Raw genomic sequence first — 21,892 nt, 5'->3', positions numbered from 1 at the left:
TATGCTTATTTTACAGATGAAGCAAAAGAGGCACAGAGAGGCTAAGTAAATTGCCCAAGTCACACAGTTAGTAAGTGGCAGAACCAGGATCCAAATGCAGGCAGTCTGATTTCTGAATCTGTCCTCGGAGGAGAGTAAACCCAAGGGGTCGAGACTGGAGGCCGGGAGTCCAGGTGGAGGCTCATGATGCTGTCCGAACTTGAACAGCAGCCGTAGGGATAGAGGAGACATCCAGAGAGCAATCTTGCAGTGAAATGCCCAGGACTTGGGTATAAAGGGATGAGTGCAGCTTTGAACTTGCTCTCCTTCTATCTATAGACAAGTCTGTAGCTCAGAGGAAAGAATCGAGGTGAGGAACACAATTTGGGGGTCGTCAGCATAGAAGTGGGGAGAGGAGGAAATCTCCTGGGAAGGGAGTCTAGACGCGAAATGCAGAGAGATGAGGGTAGACACCTGGGTCACATCAACTTTTAAAGGGCAGGTGGAATAAGAGGTATGCAGATAGAGACACAAAACGGGTGGAGAGCTGTGAGGAGAGCTAGGAGGGTGTGGAGTCATGGAAGCCAGAGAGTGGGGAGGTTCTGGAAGGGGGAGCGACAGAAGTGCCAAATGCAGAAGAGAAGGCCAGAAAGGATAAGGGCTGGAATGTGCCCGTCGGATTCCGCACTGAGCACCTTACTGGCAGCTTTAGCCAGGGTGGGGTCAGAAGGTTGATGGGACAGAAACCAGGCTGCAATGAGTTGAGATGTGAATAGAGGGAAGGCAGAGTGGAAGATAATGGCCAATAGCATCAACCAGTCCTTTTATTTTTACAAGTTTGATGAAAGGAAGGATAGTATTTGTATGGTAGCTGGAAGAGACCAGGAGGGTCAACACATTTTTATCTGTGGTTTTATGTGTGGTTTGGATTTAGATTATGAGAGCTGTAAGCCTGCTTGTTTATAGGCTGAGGGGAAGTTGAGGACAAGGTGAAGATGCAAGAGAATGCAGGGATGTTGCCTAGAGGGAAGGTGATGGGAGAAGCAAGGGCCAAAGGCACAGGAAGAAAATTTGGAGTCGAATCGTAGATGGTTTGTTCCTTGAACCTTCAGGCTAGGATATAAGAATGCACGTGGGAGCAAGCAAGTTTATAGAAAGGTCTTGCTTGACAGCTTCTGAGAAGCATGAGGCAAGATTGTCTATGAAACAGAGTGAGGGGTGTAGGAATTGAGTGAGGAAATTGAGAGGAATGGAAATTAGAATGGCAAAGGAGAGAGGACCTGAACATTTAGGATACCAACAGAAGTAGGACCCTGCATTCCTTGTGGTGTCTGTCCACCAGCGGTGTGATTTTCTTTACCACTTCTCAGCTCTCTATGTTGGAGCAAAGCAGTTCTATTATAGCTTTGATCGGACCGGGGACTTTGCTGTGTGTGTGTTCAGCAGCAGAAGGGTAGGAAGGCAAGCAAACTGAGGGGGCAGGTGAGAGAGGGGTTCATATCCTCAACCCTGTGCTCCAAGCTGGGTAAGAAAAGGAGGACGAGATCTGAGCGGGGTGACAGACCTGAAGATCATGGAGGGAGGAGGAGACTGAAGTTTTCACGGGAAGGGCAGATGCGGTGGGAATCAGAAATTGAAGGATCCCTAGTGAAGAGGAGGCTCGTGGTGCTGGCCTGGGGTGTGAGTGGATGCAGATGAAGGTTCCTGGAGTTGTGGCGATCAAGAAACTGAGACGCTAGTTTGTTGGGCTGCACACAGGGACACAGAAGGCAACCTCGGTGATGGCAGAAACGGAGGGTAGATAGAGGCTTAAGACCTCAGTGGAGGTGGTGGAAGGACCAGGAGGTCAGCAGGTGACAAAAAGGAAATGGGGCCGAGCGGATGGTACCAGAATTTTTGAGACTAGAGGATGAATGGCCTGGATACAGCATGGGGGAGGGAGGAGACGAACCCTTGAGGGAAATATAAGGAATGTCATGAAAACAAGGTGTTCGATTCTTAATCTAGTGCATTTCCTTGAAGTCGTAGTTGATTCTATGATGATCCGTTGCTCTATTTTCCTTTATCTCCTCAGACATTCCGCATCGCACCCTCCATGTGCATCACTAAACCAGAAGTTGATTTTGCAGTGGAAGTATTCCGTTCTGCCTTAATCCAACACTTGGAGAGCCAAGACAAATAATTTTTTGAAAATAAAGAGCCACGAGCCTCAAGAACTTCCCACTTATGTTCAAGGGTTAATTTGAGAAATTTCAGAACCACTGGTATAAGTTGTAAATGGTTGACTGCCTACCAGCCATATTTGTTAACAGAGCCCCTGTTACCTTGAGAAAGCCACCCCTCAGGAAAGGATCTGTATCCCTAGCTCAGAGAATAAATCCTAATTAGTCTAGATTAGTTATGCTAATTTTATTCTCCTTTGTGGTGAATGGACACCTGATATGGGACATGATTCCTGCAGGAAAATCTTTTGGTGGAGGTGCCTTCAGGAAAAGATTTCTTCACCCTCTGCTCTTCATCTCCGGAAGAGATGTGTTCGTCTTGCATTGAAGCATCAGATGTCACGATAGGACTGCTCCAACCACCGTCAGCCACTTTGCGGCCCTGAGAACAAAGCTTATTTGCTGAGGTTGGAAGTTGGAGCGAAGCTGAGTCCTTAGTGACGTCAATGGGCCACTGATTTAACCAATCCTGGAGCCCCCTTACCTTGGGGCTTCTTGTTATATGAGAAAATAAATTCAATGCATCGCACAAGCCTTTTTCATTTAAGTTTTCTCTTATTGCAGCCATAAGCATCCTGGGAAATGATGCAGAAAATACCCCACGTAGATAACTGTCCTCTCCTTTAACTCCCCTAAAATGTGTATCAGAGCCTCCTTTGTTTCCACTGCCATCATCCCACCCTGGACTAAATTCTCGTTGCTCCTATTATAATAGTCTCCAAGACCAGAAGTTCCCAAACTTTATAGTCATTAGAATGCACATTCATATTGCTTCTTTCCCATATGTATGCACTATTTATCTTATAATTGACTTAATATTTTTCCTTAATCTGATTTTTTTTACTTAGATGTATTTGATAGTAATGTTTCTATCATTATAATTGATGAGAAATCAGTACTACTTGTCACAACTGGAAAGTGCTCATAAAATAGAGTGAACACAAAGCGATGTAATTCAGGTCTAGCAAAATACAGTTTCTTGAAGACATTCTCAGCATGAGGCTTGTTCTCTCTTTGTTCAAAAGGGAGTTTGGGGGAAAAAAAGAGCTTACAGAGTGTTTGAGGGGTGTAAAAAGATACTGGCAAGAGGGAAGAGATATGGGAACATATGTATAACTGATCCACTTTGTTATAAAGCAGAAACTAACACACCATTGTAAAGCAATTATACGCCAATAAAGATGTAAAGAAAAAAAAAAGATACTGGCAAGCTGAGTCCCTCTCCTTAACACAAACAGAAGAAGATCCACAGAACTGAATGGGAAGTAACTTTCTCAGCATGTAATTTGATGTTTATTTAAGCTGTGTCCCAGTTTGAAGCCACGTTCTAATGATTCACCCCTGAGGTGTCTGTTCCACTAAGATAACCTACACCTCACTGCCAGATTTGTCTCCCTCGGGCATTGACTTAAACATGTCCTTCTCTTGCACAAAACCTTCCGGTGGCCCCCCATTGCCCCCCAGATAAGACCAAAACCCCTATGAGAAGGAGCTTAATGCCCTCTAGTATCCAATATCCAAATAGAGCAAACACTTTAGAAATGCTCTGGGCGCAGTGGAAAGATGATTGTATTACGAGCCAAATAACCTGAATTCTAAACTCAGTTCTCCCATTTATTTGCTACAGATGACCTTGGGCAAGATCTTTAATCTCTTTTTAACCTCATTTTGTTCCCAGTCAGATCAGTACTTGCCCTTCCTACCTCCTGAGTTGTCCTGGGAATCAAGTAGCCTAACAGATGGAAAAGTGCTTGCAAACTATAGAACTATGCAAATAGCAATTTCTTCCTTTCAAGCCACATTTCCCTTCTTTCCTTCACTACAGAGTCTCCCAAGAGCAGCCTTTGTGCTCCTGTATGCTTCCTTGCTTCCCGTTCATGCCTCAACAATTAAGACCCCATTCTGGCCCCTCGTTCCTTGACAACTGCCTTCTCAAAAGGCCACCAGTGACTTCCTTATGGCCAAAACTTAACGTTTCCTTGGAATGTTCTTTCTAAACAACTGCTCCTTCTTGAGTTGATTCCCTCGGCTTCTGCAATGTGGTCCTTTTATCTCAGATGGCACCTTCTTAGTCTCCCCTGGCAACTCCTCCATGACAGGGTTCTGTCCTGGGCCATCTCTTCCTCCATGCTAGACTCTCTCCCTATGGGCAAGCTCATCCACTTAGGAGATTTCCCCTATCTTGACTATACTGATGACTTGCAAATATTCATCTTCAGTCTCAACCTTTTTGCTGAACCCCAACTCCAAGGTTCTAACTGTCTGGACACTTTCATTTGGATGTCACAAGGACACTTCAAATTCAACATTTCTAACACAAAACACACTAAATTTCTCTCCTACAATGAATTCCTTCTTGATTAATGAGACTTTTGTCTCAGGCTCATCATTTAGGGCATTATTTTTCTCCAAGTTACCTTTTTGCCTTTCATATGACTAAGTCTCATAAATATTTTCTCCAACATAATTTTTCCAATATGGCTCATTTATACCAAAACTGCCTTAATTTGTGCCGTCATCTTCTTTCCTGAACTATTTCAACCACCTCCTAACTGGTATTCTGGACGCCTTCCTAATCCATTCTCTACACTGATTCCAAAGTCAGTTAATTAAAGAATAAGTATGATCACATCTCTCATCTTTTGAAGGCTTTGAGGGCTCCCTATTACTCATGGAACAAAGTCCAAATTCCAACTATTATGACATTCAAGAGCCTTCACAACTTGTCCCCAGACCAAGTTTTCATGCTTTACTCCCTTTGTTCCTTTCATGTCATGTATATTGGTTCTTAGCTCCTATAATTCACTCTACGTGATAAGTTCTTCTGCTCTTTTTGTGAGTGAAAATTATGGGATCAGGGAGATTGGACAAGAAAGCCAACACTTCTTTGTTATTCTTCAAGGCCTTCCCATTTTCAGTATTTCTTTCCTTTCAAGATAAAGAAAAAGGGGGAGGGATTTCCCTGGTGGCTCAGTGCCTAAGACTCCACACTCCCAGTGCAGGGGGCCCAGGTTAGATCCCTGGTCAGGGAACTAGATCCCACATGCATGCTGCAACTAAGAGTTCACATACCACAACTAAGGAGCCCGCTGGTCACAACTAAGGAGCACATGTGCCACAACTAAGGAGTATGCCTGCTGCAACTAAGACTCGGTGCAACCAAATAAATAAATTTAAAAAAAGAAAAACGGGGAAACATTGAAAATAATATTTATGATAACCGTTTAGAAATTTAATAAAATATGAAGGGAAAACAACAAAATACAAATTTAAAACAAAATAAAAACAAAAAAAGTTTTCATGCTTAGACTAAGATCCCTGCCAGGACACCCTCTCCTGGATGAAGGAGGCTGAGGGATTTAATTGTTCAGATAAATTCATAGAACATATTCCTTGTGGCTTCCTGAGTCCTACAGGATCTCGTGTACATCTAGGAGTACACCCTGTTAGTCTCCCACCTTCTGGAATCTTTGTAGAGTAAAAGCCAGCAATGGAATTCTGAAATGTAGCCAGGTCCTAGGTCTCATTTCTTGACTATGAAGTTTGTATAACTCTATCTAAGTGCTTTGACCAGGATAAACTGCTCCTCTTTCTTGAAGAGCATTTGGGGATTTAAAATGTGTAAGCCATCGGAGGTATGGAGCAGAAAGGGCAAACATTGTGGCCTTGGAGCATGTATTCATTTCTTTCACTAGTTTATAAACATGATGGATTCCTACTCTTTTCCATCTGGAACCATGGGTAGGAGTTTAGCACCACCATTTCTTGCCCTTCCATTTTCTGCTCTACCCACAGGAGGTGGGATGTAAGCCAGCTTACATAAGACAAGAAGCCCATATGCTTGCCAAGCTCTTTTTTATTTCCTTTCTTGTTGAAACTGCCTGAAGTGAAGATAATGAACACTCAGCTCACGTAAACTTTTTCCACACAAGAAACATATTGACAGTTATCATGTAATGAGAATATAATATTAAAATGTTGGCAACTGTTTAAAAACCCTTGAAATGACAATCCACTCAGGAGGGAGTAATTAAAAAAAACACACATCAAACTTTGATTATACCATTAATAATAATAATTATAAAGAGATGTAAAATAACACTGATAAATTGGTAATACAGTAATAAACTATGCTCTTATTTGTATTTTAAAGCTCCATCTTTTCCATCAGTGTAGTTTTTAACTTTCCAGTAATTCAAAGTAACCTCAAAAGGTATCTCTAAACTATGGGAGGACTTGATCCTTCTTCCACCTTTAAATCCCACTTAAATCTCATCAACATTGTCCACTTCATCATCACTTAATTCCAGAGCATCACAGTCAAGTTTCAAAGGTAGGTTTGAAGACTCTGGTCAGAGCAGCAGCAGATTGCTCGGGTTAATTAAAGCTGAAGCCTCATTTCCAGCTGAGGCACAAACAGTAAAAATGGTGCAGCTTTGCCCATTAAAAACAGGAATATTAGAACAAAACACCACAAAGTATCTCAACAAAAACAAAAGGGCCACCTAACTTAGCAAGAGTGAAGACACAGAACCAAAGGCTCAATTATGTCAATACTTTTAGGTTTAGTTCAGATAAAGGTAGGTCAGCTTGGTCTGACTGGTGACAGACGTAGGGAGTGCTGGCAGAACCAGAGGCATTGTGCCAGTAATCCAGGATGCAGAACATAGAGAGACATCAGAAACACAATTTAATCAAGAACTGGTTGGGGGGGTCATTGCAGACAGCAACTAATGAAAACACAACGTGCAACAGAGGGAGCCTGCACAAGCTCTCCACCTGATTTGTTTTGGGCAAATTAACCTCTCTGAGCTGAAGCTTCCTTGGGTCCAAAAAAGAGGATAATATAATCCCATGGATCCCTTGGGAGGATTTAAATAGGCAAGTACACTGACAGCTGCTCAATTAATATTAACTCTTTCGTTAATGTCACTTTCCTTTTGATACAGAACTTCCTTAGTTGCACTTGGCTCTCACCATCTTGGCATAATGTTGATTCCTGTGGATACATCTTATCTCCTAACCAAACTCTAAACTCCTGGCAAGGTGACCTTGTCTTCTCCATCCTCATATACATCAGGCCTAACACAGTATCCCTCATTGAAAGTCAAAGACTAACTCCTGATGGTACTGTATGCATTTTATCCATAGGTGGCACAGTGCCACCAACAGCTTAAGGCAGCAATTACCCATCTGAAATAAAAAGTTAGCCATCTGGGAGCTGAGATTGGAAGTGACTCTGTGTTTGCAGCCGTGTTGTTGACAGGGTGTTGGTGCTCTCGCCGCGTGTCAGGCCTGAGCCTCTGAGGTGGGAGAGCCGAGTTCAGGACATTGGTCCACCAAACGCCTCCCAGCCCCATGTAATGTCAAACGGCATAAGCTCTCCAAGAGATCTCCATCTCAACGCTAAGACCCAGCTCCACTCAAGGACCAGCAAGCTACAGTGCTGGACACCCCATGCCAAACAACTAGCAAGACAGGAATACAACCTCACCCATTAGCAGAGAGGTTGCCTAAAATCATAATAAGTTCACAGACGCCCCCAAACACACCAACAGACATGGTCCTGCCCACCAGAAAGACAAGATCCAGGCTCATCCACCAGAACACAGGCAGCAGTCCCCTCCACCAGGAAGCCTACACAACCCACTGAACCAATGTTACCCACTGGGAGCAGACACCAAAAACAACGGGAACTACAAACCTGCAGCCTGCGAAACGGAGACCCCAAACACAGTAAGTGAAGCAAAATGAGAAGACAGAGAAACACACAGCAGATGAAGGAGCAAGGGAAAAACCCAACGGATCAAACAAATGAAGAGGAAATAGGCAGTCTACCTGAAAAAGAATTCAGAGTAATGATAGTAAAGATGATCCAAAATCTTGGAAAGAGAATGGAGAAAATACAAGAAACGTTTAACAAGGACCTAGAAAACTAAACAGCAAACAAACAATGATGAACAACACTATAAATGAAATTAAAAATTCTCTAGAAGGAATCAGTAGCAGAATAACTGAGGCAGAAGAATGGATAAGTGACCTGGAAGATAAAATAGTGGAAATAACTACTGCAGAGCAGAATAAAGAAAAAAGAATGAAAAGAATTAAGGACAATCTCAGAGACTTCTGGGACAACATTAAACACACCAACATTCAAATTATAGGAGTCCCAGAAGAAGAAGAGAAAAAGAAAGGGACTGAGAAAATATTTGAAGAGATTATACTTGGAAATCTTCCTAATATGTGTAAGGAAATAGTCAATCAAGTCCAGGGAGCACAGAGAGTCCCATACAGGATAAATCCAAGAAGAAACACGCCAAGACACATGTTAATCAAACTATCAAAAGTTAAATACAAAGAAAAAATATTAAAAGCAGAAAGGGAAAAGCAACAAATAATATACAAGGGAATCCCCATAAGGTTAACACCTGATCTTTCAGCAGAAACTCTGCAAGCCAGAAGGGAGTGGCAAGACCTATTTAAAGTGATGAAAGGGAACAACCTGCAACCAAGATTACTCTACCAAGCAAGGATTTCATTCAGATTCAATGGAGGAATTAAAAACTTTACAGATAAGCAAAAGCTAAGAGAATTCAGCACCACCAAACCAGCTCTACAACAAATGCTAAAGGAACTTCTCTAGGCAGGAAACATAAGAGAAGGAAAAGACTTACAATAACAAACCCAAGACAATTAAGAAAATGGTAATCAGAACATACATATCAACAACTACCTTAAATGTAAGTGGATTAAATGCTTCAACCAAAAGACGTAGACTGGCTAAATGGATACAAAAACAAAACCCGTACATATGCTGTCACAAGAGACCCACTTCAGACCTACGAATACATACAGTCTGAAAGTGAGGGGATGGAAAAAGATATTCCATGCAAATGGAAATCAAAAGAAAGTTGGAGTAGCAATTCTCATATCAGACAAAATAGACTTTAAAATAAAGACTATTACAAGAGACAAAGAAGGACACTACATAATGATCAAGGGATCAATCCAAGAAGAAGATATAAAAATTGTAAATATTTATGCACCTAATATAGAAGAGCCTTAATATATAAGGCAAATGCTAACAGCCATAAAAGGGGAAATCGACAGTAACACAATCATGGTAGGAGACTTTAACAACCCACTTTCACCAATGGACAGATCATCCAAAATGAAAATAAATAAGGTAACACAAACTTTAAATGATATTTTAAACAAGATGGACTTAATTGATATTTATAGGATATTCTATCCAAAGCAGTAGATTACACTTACTTCTCAAGTGCTCATAGAACATTCCCAGGATAGATCATACCTTGGGTCACAAATGAATCCTCAGTAAATTTAAGAAAATTGAAATTGTATCAAGTATCTTTTCTGACCACAATGCTATGAGACTAGATATCAATTACAGGAAAAAATCTGTAAAAAATACAAAAACATGGAGGCTAAACAATACACTACTGAATAATCAAGAAATCACTGAAGAAATCAATCAGAAAATCAAAAAATACCTAGAAACAAATGGCAATGAAAACATGCTGACCCAAAACCTATGGGATAGAGCAAAAGCAGTTCTAAGAGGGAAGTTTATAACAATACAGTCCTACCTCAAGAAAGAAGAAACATCTCAGATAAACAACCTAATCTTACACCTAAACAATTAGAGAAAGAACAACAGAAAAACCCCAAAGTTAACAGAAGGAAAGAAATCATAAAGATCAGATCAGAAATAAATGAAAAAGAAATGAAGGAAATGATAGCAAAGATCAATCAAACTAAAAGTTGGTTCTTTGAGAAGATAAACAAAATTGATAAACCATTAGCCAGACTCATCAAGAAAAAAAGGGAGAAGACTCAAATCAATAGAATTAGAAATGAAAAAGGGGAAGTAACAACTGACACTGCAGAAATACAAAGGATCATAAAAGATTACAACAAGCTACTATATGCCAATAAAACGGACAACCTGGAAGAAATGGACAAATTCTTAGAAAAGCACAACCTCCTGAGACTGAACCAGGAAGAAATAGAACATATAAACAGACCAATCACAAGCACTGAAGTTGAAACTGTGATTAAAAATCTTCCAACAAACAAAAGCCCAGGACCAGATGGATTCACAGGTGAATTCCATCAAACATTTAGAAGAGAGCTAACACCTATCCTTCTCAAAATCTTCCAAAATATAGCAGAGGGGGGAACCTTCCTAAACTCATTCTATGAGGCCATCATCATCCTGATACCAAAACCAGACAAAGGTGTCACAAAAAAAGAAAACTACAGGTCAATATCATTGATGAACACAGATGCAAAAATCCTCCACATAATACTAGCAAACAGGATCCAACAGCACATTAAAAGGATCATACACCATGATCAAGTGGCGTTTATCCCAGGAATGCAAGGATTCTTCAATATACGCAAATCAATCAATGTGATATACCATATTAACGAACTGAAGGGGAAAAACCATAAGATCATCTCAGTAGATGCAGAAAAAGCTTTCAACAAAATCAATACCCATTATGATAAAAACCCTACAGAAAGTAGGCATAGAGGGAACTTTCCTCAACATAATAAAGGACATATATGACAAACCCACAGCCAACATCATTCTCAGTGGTGAAAAACTGAAACCATTTCTTCTAAGATCAGGAACAAGACAAGGTTGTCCACTCTCACCACTATTATTCAACATAGTTTTGCAATTTTTAGCCACAGCAATCAGAGAAGAAAAAGAAATAAATGAAATCCAAATTGGAAGAGAAGAAGTACAACTCACTGTTTGCAGATGATGTGATACTATACATACATAATCCCAAAGGTGCTACCAGAAAACTACTAGAGCTAATCAATGAATTTGGTAAAGCAGCAGGATATAAAATTATTCCACAGAAATCTCTTGCATTCCTATACACTAATGATGAAAAATCTGAAAGAGAAATTAAGGAAACACTCCCATTTACCACTGCAACAAAAAGAATAAAATACCTAGGAATAAACATACCTAAGGAGACAGAAGACCTGTATGCAGAAAACTATAAGACACTGATGAAAGAAATTAAAGGTGATACAAACAGATGGAGAGATTTACCATGTTCTTGGATTGGAAGAATCAACATTATGAAACTGTCTCTACTACCCAAAGCAATCTACAGATTCAATGCAATCCCTACCAAACTACAAATGGCATTTTTCACAGAACTAGAACAAAAAATTTCACAATTTGTATGGAAACATAAAAGACCCCGGATAGTCAAAGCAATCTTGAGGGAAAAAAACGGAGCTGGAGGAATCAGGCTCCTGGACTTCAGACTATAGTATAAAGCTACAGTAATCAAGACAATATGGTACTGGCACAAAAACAGAAATATAGATCAATGGAACAAGATAGAAAGCCCAGAGATTAACCCACTCACCTATGGTCAACTAATCTACAGCAAAAGAGGCAAGGATATACAATGGAGAAAAGACAGTCTCTTCAATAACTGGTGCTGGGAAATCTGGAAAGCTACATGTAAAAGAATGAAATTAGAACACTCCCTAACACCGTACACAAAAATAAACTCAAAATGGATTAGAGACCTAAATGTAAGACCAGACACTATAAAACTCTTAGAGGAAAACATAGGAAGAACACTCTTTGACATAAATCACAGCAAGATCTTTTTTGATCCCCCTCCTAGAGTAATGGAAATGAAAACAAAAATAAACAAATGGGATCTAATGAATCTCCAAAGCTTTTGCACAGCAAAGGAAACCATAAACAAGACAAAAAGACAACCCTCAGAATGGGAGAAAGTATTTGTGAATGAATCAACGGACAAAGGATTAATCTCCAAAATATATAAACAGCTCATGCAGCTCAATATTAAAAAAAACAAACAACCCAATCTAAAAATGGGCAGAAGACCTAAATAGACATTTCTCCAAAGAAGATGTACAGATTGCCAACAAACACATGAAAGGATGCTCAACATCACTAATCATTAGAGAAATGCAAATCAAAACTGCAATGTGGTATTACCTCACACCGGCCAGAATGGCCATTATCAAAAAGTCTACAAACAATAAATGCTGGAGAGGGTGTGGAGAAAAGGGAACCCTCCTACAAGGTTGGTGGGAATGTAAATTGATACAGCCACTATGGAGAACAGTATGGAGGTTCCTTAAAAAACTAAAAATAGAACTACCGTACGACCCAGCAATCCCACTATTGGGCATATACCCTGATAAAACCATAATTCAAAAAGAGTCATGTACCACAATGTTGATTGCAGGTCTATTTACAATAGCCAGAACATGGAAGCAACCTAAGTGTCCACTGACATATGAATGGATAAAGAAGATGTGGCACATATATACAATGGAATATTACTCAGCCATAAAAGGAAATGAAACTGAGTTATTTGTAGCAAGGTGGATGGATCTAGAGACTGTTAGAGTGAAGTCAGAAAGAAAAAAACAAATACCGTATGCTAACAGATATACAGAAACTAAAAAAAAAAAAAAAGGTTCTGAAGAACCTAGGGGCAGGACAGGAATAAAGACACAGACGTAGAGAATGGACTTGAGGACACAGGGAGGGGGAAGAGTAAGCTGGTATGAAGTGAGAGAGTGGCATGGACATGTGTACACTACCAAATGTAAAATAGATAGCTAGTGGGAAGCAGCCACATAGCACAGGGAGATCAGGTCGGTGCTTTGTGACCGCCTGGAGGGGTAGGATAGGGAGGGTGGGAGGGAGACGCAAGAGGGATGAGATTTGGGGATGTATGTATATGTATAGCTGATTCACTTTGTTATACAGCAGAAACTAACATACCATTGTAAAGCAATTATACTTCAATAAAGATGTTAAAAAAAATTTAGTCATCTGACATGCATATGTGTGTATTCAGAAATATAAATTATATATATTTAGAAATACATAATATATATTTAGAAACGTATATATAATTAGAGACTTATAATATATAAAGAAATCTGTATTTAGAAATTATATATATATTTAGATTTTGGTAATAAAGTACCAGAGGTAATTTTAGAAAGAAAAGGAAACCACTCTTGGATGAATTGTGAGGTCGTAATATCTGAAGGTGGAATGGAGAGGGCTCCCAGGAGTCTCTTATTCATCCTCCAAGGGGGCTGCACTTCTATGCACTCTCCTCAGACCCCCAGTTCACACCCCTGCTCTTCTCACTCTCAATAAGTGACTGTTGTTTATCAGAAGAACATTGAAACTATCCAGCAAGGATTCTGATCATATCACTCTCCTGCTTAATACCTGTTTGATGCCTTCCCTCAGGCCTGTCTCTGGCTTGCGTCCTGGCCTGGTGGCCCTTCACCTTTCCCTGGCTTCTGCACGCCTGTCATGCTGCCCTCCAGCCGCCCCCCCTATCCACTGCCTATCTCAGGGCTGCTGCACTGTGTTCTCTCCTCCCAGAGCCCTCAGGCTTCTTCACCTGCTACTTCTTCCTCATCCTTCACAGAGCTGATAATCACATTCATGGTCAGGTTATTATTGTACATAAACCTTCCCCCCAGCACACACATATTCTCCAGGATCTTACAGCTTGAATTGTTCATTCTCTTCTGGATTTTCAGTTTCTATATTCTTCTTTCTTCTTCCTCTCAGCCTAAACACATGCCTCTCCCTCCATTAAGAAAAAAAAAAATAGAAAAAAACTTCTTTCAAATATATATCCTTTTCCTAAAAGTGATGCTTCTAAGAAAAACATCCTTGGGGCACTGCCACGCCACTGCCTCTCTCTCAGTACTCCTCAGGCTGGCTTCTGTGAACCTATTCTTGCAAAAGTGACCTACAACTCCTGTGATGGTTAATTTTATGTGGCAACTTGACTGGATCATGGGGTGCCCAGATATCTTATTAACGTTATTTCTGGATGTGCCTGTGAGGGGGTTCCTGGAAGAGATTAGCATCTGGATTGGTGGATTGAGTAAAGCAGATGGCCTGCCCAAGGTAAGTGGGCATCACACAATGTGCTAAAGACTTGAATAGAACAAAAAGGTGGAGAAAGCTTGGATTCGCCCTCTCTAGCTGACTGCTTGAGCTGGGACATCCATCTCCTCTGCCCTCAGCATCCCTGGGTGTCAGGCATTCAGACCCCCAGTGGAATCTACACCAGCAGTCCCTGAGGCTCTTGGGTCTTCAAACTACACCACTGGCTCTCCTGGGTCTCCAGCTTGCAGACAACAGACCAGGGCACTTCTGTCTGCATAGTCACATGAGCCAATACCTTATAATAAATATAGATATAGATAACATATGGATATGTAGATATTGATATATAACTATTTCCATCTACGTAGCTGTGCACATCATTATACACTTTATACACATATGTATATCATTATATACATAGCTCTCTCTATATATATCTGTATATCTATCTATCTATATCTATCTATATATAGATATAGATATATATATGGCTCCTATTGGTTCTGTTTCTCTGAAAAATCCTGACTAAGATAACCTTCTAACTGCCAAATTCAGCCCTCACCTCACTTAGCATCTCTGTGGCATCTGAGACTGGTCATCTTCCTCTCCTATTTTTTTTAATGGCACCATGGTCTTCCAATCTTGTACTACCTCTTTATTTTTTAAGATTTTTTTTTGATGTGGGCCATTTTTGTTTTTAAGTCTTTATTGAATTTGTTACAATATTGCTTCTGTTTTATGTTTTGGTTTTTTGACCACGAGGCATGTAGGATCTCAGCTCCCCTACCAGGGGTCGAACCTGCACCCCCTGCATTGAAAGGTGAAGTCTTAACCACTGGCCCACCAGGGAAGTCCCTCATACTACCTCTTTAGTCCTTTTCATTCTCATACATTGGTTTTTCTTTAGTTTGCTCCTTAATGCTGGTGTACCCACAGGATTTTTATCTTGACCTCTTTTTTTTCCCCTCTCCATATACTTTATCTGGGTGATTTCATCCATTATCCATGATGGCTTTACTATCTAGATGCTGATGATTCCCAAGCACATCTCCAGGGCAACCTCCTTCTGGCCTACAGATTCACATTGTCAGCAGCTCTTTGAACATGTTCCCTGGGTACCTACTGCGTTCTCTTCCTCCCCCTGGAGCACATATGCTCTCCTGGCCTCAGGAGGTATTGATTGAGCCAACTACCTTCTTGCCGTAGATGCCTGGTGCCAGTAATTTCCCCACTCCCCCAAGCCAGTCTTAACCAAACTTCTGATTCTTGCTTGCCTCCCTGCTATCATTTTTTGCTGCCCCATTCCCCCTGATTACAGCTTTCTTGCCTCCTCTAACTGCCCGGACCTGGCTGTCATGGCTGATTGGGAGTCTCATTGCTGGCCCTTGGCCACTTTGGGCCTTCCTTGCCTTACTTATTGCTCTGTTGCCTTTCTTGTCTCATTGCCCAGCCTGAAAGTCATTACCTCATCCTCACTTAGGAGGAGTTAAGCAGCTGGCTGTTCCTGTTATCTAACTCTTTCTCTGCTCCAGCAAAAGTCCCAGATTGCAGGCATCACTGATTGCCACTTGATGCAAACTTTTAAAAAGCAAGGAGGTAGGAGGAGAGAGTGAAAATTATGCCAGAAATAAAATATTTTTAGGAATATTTTTCTTCCTGTGATGGTACTGGGTATGGGGAACATCGATGTAGCGAGTGAACTTTAGCAGAGGTGTCATTAGAAACAACTCTTCCGGCTGAGCTGGTCTCCAACTAGTTCCACTCAGCACTGCCACACACCAGAACCTGGCACAGGGGCCTGACCGATGCTCCTCAGTGGTCCTGTGCCCATTCCACCAACCTGGGCAGGAGGGTCCTCTTTATTCTTGGTAACTTCCCTGGAGTTACTCCTAGACCCTGGGAGCCATCTCCAGTAAACCCTCTGCTTCCTTCTTTTTAGCAATATCCTACCCTCCATCCTCTGTTTAGCAGGGAGCTCGTTTCCTTCTCAGGAGCATTGCCTACCTCGACCTATTCACCTCTTCTCCTGCTTCTTCAAGCAGAATCAACTCCTCCCTTACTCCTCTAACACTTCCAGAGAGATTGTGGGGAGAGGAGCTAGGTTTTGGAACAAGGAAGCAAGATGTATTGTCAGTTAGCCTGTTTAGTGCAGCAAAGAAAGGAAAGAAAACAGTTTAGTTTCTGTATTAAAGTTTTAAAGATTCTGATTTTGCCACTTTTGAAAATATCTTTCAGAAATGCATGCTGTCTACGTATGCAATTTAAAAAGAATCTATTTGAAGAAGAAGAACAAAGTTGGAGAACTAAGATTTCCTATTCCAAAACTTACTACAAAAGCTACAGTAATCAAAGCAGTGTGGTTCTAGCAGAAAGACAGAAATGTAGCCCAAAAGAATAAAATAGAGAGCCGAAGATAAACCCTCGCATATATGGTCAGTTAATTTTTGACAAGGGTGCCAAGGTCACTCAATGGAGAAAGGATAATCTTTTCAACAAATGATGTTGGGAAAACTGGTTATCCACATGCAAAAGAATGAAGTTGGAGCCTGCCTTTGCAACATATACAATAATTAACTCAAAATGAGTTAAAGACTTAAACCTAAGAGATAAAACTATAAAACCCTTAGAAGAAAACATAGGTACAAGTCTTCATGATATCAGTTTTGGCAATGATTTCTTAGATAAGGAAAGAAAAGAAAAAATAGATAAAATTGGGTATATTCAAAATTAAAAACTTTTGTGCATCAAAGGGCACTATCAAGAAAGTGAAAAGATAGCCCACAGAATGGGATAATGTGTTTGCAAAATCATATATCTGATAAGGGCTAAATTTCCAGAATCTATTAAAAAGAACACTTACAATTCAACAACCACAAAACAACTCAGTTCAAAAGTGGGCAAAAGATTTAAATAGACCTTTCTCCAAAGATGAAATACAAATGGCCAATAAGCACATGAAAAAATGCTCAACATCACTATCTGTTATGGAAATACTAATCAAAACCACAGTGAGATACCACTTATACCCATTAGTATGGCTATTATATAAAAGAACAAAAAACAAAAACAGCAGAAAATAACAAGTGTTGGTAAGGATATGTAGAGATTGGAACTCTTGTGCATTGCTGGTGGGAATGTTTTCCATTATGGAAAACAGTATGGCAGTTCCCCAAAAAGTTAAACACAGGATTACCCCATGATTCAGCAATTCCACTTCAGAGTATAGATCCAAAAGAATTAAAAGCAGGAATTCAAACAGATATTTGCACAACCATGTTCATAGCAGTATAATTTATAATAGCCAAAAGATGGAAACAACTCAGATGTTATCATTGAATGAATGAATAAACAAAATGTGGTATATGGACACAATGGAATGGTATTCTGTCTTGAAAAGGAAGAAAATTCTGATACATGCTGTAATATGGATGAACCTTGAAAATATGGCTAACTGAAACAAGCCAGTCACAAAGGAAAAATATTGCCAAGAGTTGCGGGTAGGAGGGAATGGGAAATTATTGTTTCATAGGTAAAAAGTTTCTGTTGGGGATGATGAAAAGTTCTGAAAATGGGCCAGTGGTGATAGCTATGCAACATTGTGAGTGTGCTTAACGCTACTGTACACTTAAAAATAGTTAACATGGTAAATTTCATAATTTTCAAAAAAAAATTTTAAGAATATATCCATGTATGAGAACATTCCTTCCAATGAAGACAGAGTGAAGGATTAATAGAGAGATTTAGAATGCATAAATGAATGGAATGATAGAGAGATTTGGTTGCATTAAAGCAAATAGGCCTCACTTCTCCATACCTGGGTGAGAAAAATGTTCACTGTAGCACAGAGAACTCATGCCTTTTCTTCATGTATGGGTTTCTTAATACCAGACATTTGGTCTCAATCCTTCTTGGAACAAGGAAAGGAACAAAGCAAACTCTCTCATCTGTAAAACGAGTAGGTTGAACTAGATAGATAAGCTCGAAGGTCCCTATCCGCTCTAGCGTTTTGCTACTCTCTGAAATTGTAAAGCAGCAGCATGGCACAGTAAGAAGGCTTCTATATATTCTTTCCTGGAAACAGAGTGGAAGTGAGTGAGTTCTCAAAAGAGTCTGAGCTGTGTGGCTTCGGGGCTTTGCAGACTCCTGGCAAACAGGCGCACTCCTAAGTGACTAAGGATGCTGGAGTGGCGCTAATGACGTGAGAAATTGGAAAGTGAGTCTCACGGAACTTCATCCTGTAATGAAGTGTTTATGGCACATAAGTTAAACCTCAGACACAAATGATAAATGATTAAGCTGAAGGGGAAATTTTGCTTAATAACATTACAGTGCATTAAAAATAAATAGTAAAACTTTAGACATTAAGGCTTCCATAGGGGTCATGAATCAATTCCTAAAATTCCAATAAGTCAATTCCAAAATACATTCATTTAAAAAATGTATAATGATATTATTAGGGCCCCCTCCCCCATAAGGTGATTACTTTGGGGGAAGGCCTGACTGCATTCTCTCCTGAAGTATGGCTGTGCTAATACTGATAGGATGATAAAGAATTAAACTTGCAGTTAATTAAATTTTAAAGAAAATAAGACCCAGGGTCTAAGAAGCTGAAGTTTCCATTGAAAATGGATCATGGGGTCAAAACAGATAGCAGCCTTCACTAAGTATTTCTGTTTGCCTCTTGCCTCCAGTACAGAGTGATTCCAGAGCTGGCCCCCAGCAGTAAGGAATGGGGTGTATCCTTCCAAAAGTTCCATTGTTTTGTTCTTGTGGCAGCATATAGTAAGTATCAAATGGTCAAGGAGGTCAGAGGAAGAAACACTTATTGAGAGGAGATATTGGGAAAGCTTCATGGAAAAGGAGTCACTTAAATAACATTGCTTGAAAGCTCAGGTAATAGGGCCCCCTGCTCTGGGCCCCCAGTTTTACAGGGGTCCCATTCTGGCTTTCCTTTGGCCAGGCCCTTCTCCAGGGAGTAAGGAATCCACAGACCCCAGAATTCCAGAAGCCCCTGCCCCCAAATGGCTCCAAGCTCAAGTGCAGGGCCTACCTTGGTCTCCTGGTGCAGCTGATTGCAGGAGTTTAGATGCTTGGACATGAGAGCTAGGATAGCTACATGGACACACATGAGGCAGGATAGAGCTGAGCATGGGAAGAAAGGGCGAGGAGAGGTCAGAGGTCAGGCTTTCCATGCTACCACGTTCTGGTAGGAAATGCAAGGTATCTGAGAACTGAAAGTTTGAACCCGGCCTTTTGGATGCTTATAAGTCATAATGACCAATGTAGGAGGGTAAAGCATATTTAACTCAATCGTTTGTCAGCTTGATATAATTTTGAAACATTTCAACATACGGTGTGTGGGTGTCCGTTTGTTCTCCTCCCCCAGGTCCCAAGAATCCGAGGGGTGCGCCTACACTTCAAGTATGACTTGAAGGAAGGGTAGGAGTTGGAAAAGCGGAGAGGAGGAGAGGTTTCAGACGGGTGGGATGCAGAGAACAAAACAGACTCCTAGTTTGACTCCCTCGGGATGTCATTTCTCCAGCTAAATATTGCTAAGTATTTTAATTAATTTCCATTACATTCTAGAATCAGTGTTCCCAAACCTTTCAACTATTCCTGACATTGCCACTTTCAGTGCTCCTGCCCAAGGTGCCTTCTTTAGGTGCAGCACCCAGAACTGAGCACAGGGTGGGCAGAGCAGGACCTCGTCCTAAGGGCAGCGGACATTCCTCTTCACCCAGTCTCACGTGGATGTTGCCGTCAACGCTAATCCCCACTTCATTTCCATGTCTTGTGGTTGAGTCATGTTTTCCCTATTCTATTTTGTTCCAGTTACATTTTTAATGCAAGTCATCTATTTTTCATTTATCTTTATTTTTTTCTAGAACTCATCCATAAGCATTTCTTTTGGATCCCGAGTCTGTCTCCTGTAAAGTAGGAGAGAGTTTGAGGAGAGTATTAGGAAGCTGGTAAATTTCAAATTTCCTTTAAAAGAAAACCAAATTGGATGCTTCCGTCATCTCAAAGCTGCCTGATTTTGCTTTAGCAGGGTCATGCCAACACTGATGGAGGAAACTGTGTTCCATCCCGAGCCTGAGGGAGAACGCTGGCTTCCCACGGACCTCGTAGTTTGAATATTCAGGAGGTCTTTGTGGTTCAACTTCTCACCAAGTGTGTATAGAGTGAGTGAGGGTCTGTCTTCCGTTGGCGGAGACAGGGCACACTCGCTGGATGCCCGTGTTGAGCGAGCACAGCTAGGACCCGGCTCCGCTGAGTGACCGTGACTGTGGAACCGACCCACCTGCAAGCGGAGCCACTCTAGGATTCTGCACTTAAAATACCCGACAAGGGCTTTCCTGGTGGCGCAGTAGTTGAGAGTCCGCCTGCCGATGCAGGGGACACGGGTTCGTGCCCCGGTCTCGGAGGATCCCACGTGCCATGGAACGGCTGGGCCCGTGAGCCATGGCCACTAAGCCTGCGCGCCCGGAGCCTGTGCTCCGCAGCGGGAGAGGCCACAACAGTGAGAGGCTCGCGTACCGCACAAAAGAAAAAAGAAAAAAGAAAAAAAACCTGACAAGCGGCTTGCTGAGGCCGTGCTGTGGCTCCAGCACTATGCTAAGTATGACAGAGGACAGAAAGGAGGACAAGCCGCTCTCTGCCCTCAAGAAGTTCACAGTCTACCTGAAGCCCGAGACCTGCCAGCAGGGCAGCTGTGCAGCGGGCAGAGCGCCGCGTTCCACCGGCACCGTCACTTCGGTCTCTACGACAACGCCTCGAGTGAGGACCCCGTGGTCGGCAGCGTGTGCACCTCCTGCCCCCCAGATGTCTACCTTCTCATCCCTGAAACCCATGAACGTTTCCTCACGTGGCAAAAAAGGCCTTTGCAGAGTGATGAAGGGTCTTGAGGAGATTATCCTGGGTGATCCAGGTGGGCCCAGTGTGAGTGCAAGGAAAACACTCTGCACAGGGGGAACTGGGTGAAGAGCTGGGCAAGTAAACCCATGTCCCTTGGGGTACTTCACGGGGAAAGGGAACAAAATAGAATGGGAACCAGGATTTAATAGTGAGTGGCATTATTTGGGGCAAGCCTTCGTGCAGCAAGCATTCTGCTGGGCTCTTTGTATGTGAGAGTTTCTTATCTTAACCACTAACGCATGACATGGATATTACCATCCCCATTTAAAGGTAACAGGCTCAAAGCTTTGGTGTGATATATCCTAGTTAACAAGCTCATAACTTTGGAGCTGGGATTTGAACCTATGTGAATCTAACTTCAAGACCCATACTCTCTCCACACTGATCTCCTGTATAAGTGGAGGAAATACCATCTCTGTCTTTTGGTTTTCAGGCAACCTCAAAAGCCTCCCTCGCATGCCTACCTTGATTCTCAAACTGTTGCTGTTCTCAGGATTCAGTTATCCAGGACCTGAGGCGGGCAGGGTCCTTGGGCAATAGGGCTGGCAAGGCCCCAGGAAGAGCGGCTGGGATTAGGGAGCAGAGACTGGATCTCCCTGGGCCCACCTCCAGCCACCGGAGGGCACCGAATTCTGGAAGACAAAGGGGGCCTGGTTTAAAGGCACCTACAGAGGGCGTGTGGAGAGCACCAAAGACGTCTCTTTCCAGCTGCACAGCTTTCTCTCAGGTGAGCCCAGATCGCAGAACACACACAGCTCAGCTAAAAAGTGCCTGCAGATGGGCCCGCCCACTTGGGATAAGTTTTCTC

The 21,892-nt window shown here is 41.7% G+C and overlaps 1 protein-coding gene across 2 annotated transcripts in view; it reads left to right on the top strand.

Moving 5' to 3' along the window:
- Nucleotides 1–2,161, top strand: part of AGXT2 (alanine--glyoxylate aminotransferase 2) — a 43,556-nt gene extending 41,395 nt beyond the window's left edge. For both annotated transcript variants that reach the window (XM_060091624.1, XM_060091623.1), the window contains exon 14: nt 2,054–2,161. In XM_060091624.1, the coding sequence (XP_059947607.1) occupies nt 2,054–2,161 (108 nt within the window). The remainder of the gene's footprint in view (nt 1–2,053) is intronic.
- Nucleotides 2,162–21,892: the final 19,731 nt, after the last annotated feature.

This window comes from Mesoplodon densirostris, chromosome 3 (assembly GCF_025265405.1).
Source record: "Mesoplodon densirostris isolate mMesDen1 chromosome 3, mMesDen1 primary haplotype, whole genome shotgun sequence".
Lineage (NCBI taxonomy): Eukaryota > Metazoa > Chordata > Mammalia > Artiodactyla > Ziphiidae > Mesoplodon > Mesoplodon densirostris.
Note: the sequence above shows the minus strand (reverse complement) of the source record. Positions and strands in the feature narration are given on the sequence as shown.